General features: G+C 38.4%; 1 protein-coding gene across 1 annotated transcript in view; it reads right to left on the bottom strand.

The window, feature by feature from the left end:
- The window catches only part of LOC103209333 (olfactory receptor 6C4-like), a 34,014-nt gene that overhangs the window by 5,249 nt on the left and 24,918 nt on the right, over window positions 1–3,847 (bottom strand). Inside the window, exon 2 of the mRNA XM_042782855.1 lies at window positions 2,245–2,266. Within this exon, the coding sequence (XP_042638789.1) occupies window positions 2,245–2,266 (22 nt within the window). The remainder of the gene's footprint in view (window positions 1–2,244; window positions 2,267–3,847) is intronic.

The raw sequence follows: 3,847 nt of genomic DNA, 5'->3' as shown, positions 1-3,847 counted from the left end.
GATCAATCTTGGGAGAACAGGAGGTCAGTGTTTGCACAGGGAGACAGCTGGAAGCGGGGCAGGAGTGCATGGGAGGGAAGGACACAGGGAAGAAGTAACTACAGAGAGGAAGTGGGAAGAGAGCTGTTACATTGTGGGGAATTGCAGTTAACGTAATGCGACAAAATATGTGTGAACTGCTGTATGGAAAATGAATTTGCTCTGTCAACTTTCACCCAAATCACAATAAAAATAAAAATAAAAATTAAAAAAGAAAGAAGCCTCAAAATATTAAAACTTCTTCATGTTGTTCTGATATTCTAGGACCCTTGAAATAAAGAAATCTCATGCCCTTTTCCCCACATCCTCAGGGCATGAGCTTACCTGGAACATGAGAGATCTGTGCTTGCTGTTGCCCCCAAGAATGTCTTAATCACTGGACTGTTTGGAATGAGGCTCTGCTACCCAGTAAGTTGAGTGTCTTGGCTTCTGTACTTGCAGATAAATAACTTTAGGTGTTTGGCAAGCAGCTCTAAACTATCAACCAAAATTTCCCACTCATATTTCTACATAAAGTCCATGATCATTACACACTAATAATTTTACAAAGATGTTCATTTTAGCTTTCTTTGTAATAGTGAAAATTTGGAAACAATTTAAGTTTCCATCAATAGGGAAAGGACTAAAAAATTTTGTCATAGATAAACAGCAGAATACTGTGAAGTAAAAAAAATAAGTGAAGATTTATGTGAACCAACTTGGGGAGATGTCAAAGTGTCTTTGATATACTGCTTTGTGAGGAAAGCAAACTTTTGAACAATAATGCATTACATGATTCCATCTGAGTCAAGATGTATATATAAAACTATATTTTTATGTGGAGAGTTGAAAGTCTGGAGCTCTGGCGGCATCGTGGATAAGGCTAACTGGAAGGTCAATTGTTCAAACCCACCAGCTGCTCTGCGGAAGGATGTCAGGATGATCTACTTCCGTAAAGATTTACAGCCTTGGAAACTCAGTGGGGTCGCTATGAGTCAGAAATGACTGGACAGCAGTGAGTTTTTTGGTTTGAGTCTAAGGTCTGGTAAAACAAACTGTCAACAGTAGTTACTTTTATGGAGTTGCATGGGGAAGTAGAGGACATAAGGCAGCTTTCTTTTCATTTTATGCCTCTCTATGTTGTTTGAATATTTTAAACAAGCATAAGTTAGTTTTTAGCTAAAAAATAAAGAAGAAATACAGTTACCTGTTTTCATGCTACACAGTTACAAAAATGTAACATTGTTGGACCTATAAACTGAGAATATACTTACATTTGACTTTCAGGACAGATGTTGTGGGATTTTGCCCATAGATGTCCCTTGGATGAGTCACAACTTAAAAATCAGATGTGGATGAAAGGTGGCAGAACATTTAAATTACTTTTTCCCTTCACTAACTGTTGACCTAATTCTTCGCAAAAGTTCACAAGAGACTTGACTGGAAAAATTTTATTTATCGTGCTTAGTTGTCATCAGCTTAGCTGTCATTTCCACTTCCTCTTTCTACATTATTTAAATACGGACTCTGAGCAGTAAGTAATCCTTTGAGATACTGCCTTCAAATTAAGCATATTTATAGTAATGATAATAAAACCCTAGGAAACATTCTCCTTTCAATGTCCTCTTTCCTCTCTTTTGACTCCTTTGAGTTTGGATATGTGTTTCTTTGCTGATTTTACACCAGCAAGACATAATATATGAAGGTTACATATTTTAAATGTTCTATTCAGAAAAGACCTCAGCATCATCAGCTAAGGAAAGAAATAAAAGATCCCAGGAGACCCACATTCAGTGCATGCTAATGAGCCCTATTGGTTGAGAACTCTGAAACTGAACTTTAATTAGGTAATTTAGGAAGACAGTCCAAAGAGACTCTGAAGAAGCTAACACGAGTGAATCAGTATAGGACAAAAGCCTTATGGGAACTGCAGTAATAATGATTGAAAAATAATCATAGGCAATATAGCAATAATAAGTATTTTGAGCAGTTTACTATGTGCTGGGCATAATGCTAAACAATATACCTTTATTATTTGGTTAACATCCCTGGGTGCTATAGACAATGAAGCACTCCTTGGCTACTAATTGAAAGGTTGGCATCAAGGACACCTTGCAAGAAAGGTCTGGTGATCCACTTCCAAAATATCAGCCAGTGAAAACCCAGTATATTATAAAAAATAAAGAAAGAAGCAAGGCCTACATGCGGAAAATGAAAACTTTGTTGAAAGACATAAAAGAAGAACTGACTAAATGGAGAGAGAGTGCAGGAACAGAAAGAGTAGGTATTTTGACAATGATTTTGGAAAGGTAGAACTGGCAATATCTATTAAAATTTAGTGTTCATTGCTTTCTGTGGTAGATCAGTTTGTGTGTCAATGTGGCTGGGCCTGAGTTAATGGCTGGGCAGCTGAATGTAGTATTCCTCATGATGAGACTGGTAATCAACTCCATGTTGGAATCTACTGTAAGCAGCTGAGTAGCTGCCTTAGGGAATGTGGTCTGCTTCCTGTATATAAGCAGAAGCCTTGGGGAATGGTCTCTAGCTTATTGCACCTTGAACCTTGCATGTAGCCATGTCATTGTTCAGCAGACTGCCATGCTCTGCCGACCTTGGGACCTAAAATGGACTTGAATTAATGGGCTGTTGTGTAGTTTGGTAACGTTGGAACTATGCTATTTTATTTGTCGACCTTGGGCTTGTCAGCCTCAGCAGCCAGTAGCTGCCTGAGTGAAGAGATACCTCTAGCTTCAGTGGACTGGGAGCAAGAGGCGGAGCTGAAGCCCAAGGTTGAGGGGCTTTCACCCAGCCCCTAGAGCCTGGCACTTTTAGCTCGGACTTCTAGCCTCCTGAATTGTAAGAGAATAAACTCCTGTTTGTTAAGGCCATCCCATTTATGGTATATATTCTTGTCAGAGTGGCACTAGGTAACCAGAACAAGAAGCAAGGCCTACAAGCAGAAAATGAAAACTTTGTCGAAGGACATAAAAGAAGAACTGACTAAATGGAGAGACAGTGCAGGAACAGAAAGAGTCAGTATTTTGACAATGACTTTGGGAAGGTAGAATTGGCAATATCTATTAAAATTTGGTGTTCATTGCTTTCAGCCAAGATCTATCTTGGAAGAGGTTATGGAATGAGAGATATCATTATTGAACAACAAACAAATACCAGAAATATGTGTACCTGTGTTTTATTGACCATGCAAAGGTATTTGACTGTATGGATCATAACAAATATGGATAACATTGTGAAGAATGGGAATTCCAGAACACTGAATTCTGCTCTTGCAGAACCTATGCATAGACCAAGAGGCAGTTGTTTGAACAGAACAAGAGGATACTGCATGGTTTAAAATCAATCTGTATGCTGAGCAAGTAATCCGAGAAGTTGGACACATGAAAGAAGAACAAGACGTCAGGATTGGAGGAAGACTCATTAACAACCTGTGATATGCAGATGATGTAACCTTGCTTGCTGAAAGTGGAGACAATTTGAAGCACTTACTGATGAAGATCAAAGACTATAGCCTTCAGTATGGATTACATCTCAACAAAAAGAAGACAAAAATCCTTCCAACTGGAACAATAAGCAACATTGCCATAAATGAAGAAAAGATTGAAGGTGTTAGGGATTTCATTTTACTTGGATCCACAGTCAACACTAATGGAAGCAGCAGTCAAGAAATCAGTTGACATTTATCACTGGACAAATTTGCTGCAAAAGATCTCTTTAAAACATTAAAGAGTGAAGATGTCACTTTGAAGACTAAGGTGTGTCTGACCCAAACCATAGTATTTTCAATAGCCTCATATGCATGTGAAAGCTG

This window comes from Orycteropus afer, unplaced genomic scaffold, assembly GCF_000298275.1.
Source record: "Orycteropus afer afer isolate SDZICR_OR568_19922 unplaced genomic scaffold, OryAfe1.0 scaffold00490, whole genome shotgun sequence".
Classification (NCBI taxonomy): domain Eukaryota; kingdom Metazoa; phylum Chordata; class Mammalia; order Tubulidentata; family Orycteropodidae; genus Orycteropus; species Orycteropus afer.
Note: the sequence above shows the minus strand (reverse complement) of the source record. Positions and strands in the feature narration are given on the sequence as shown.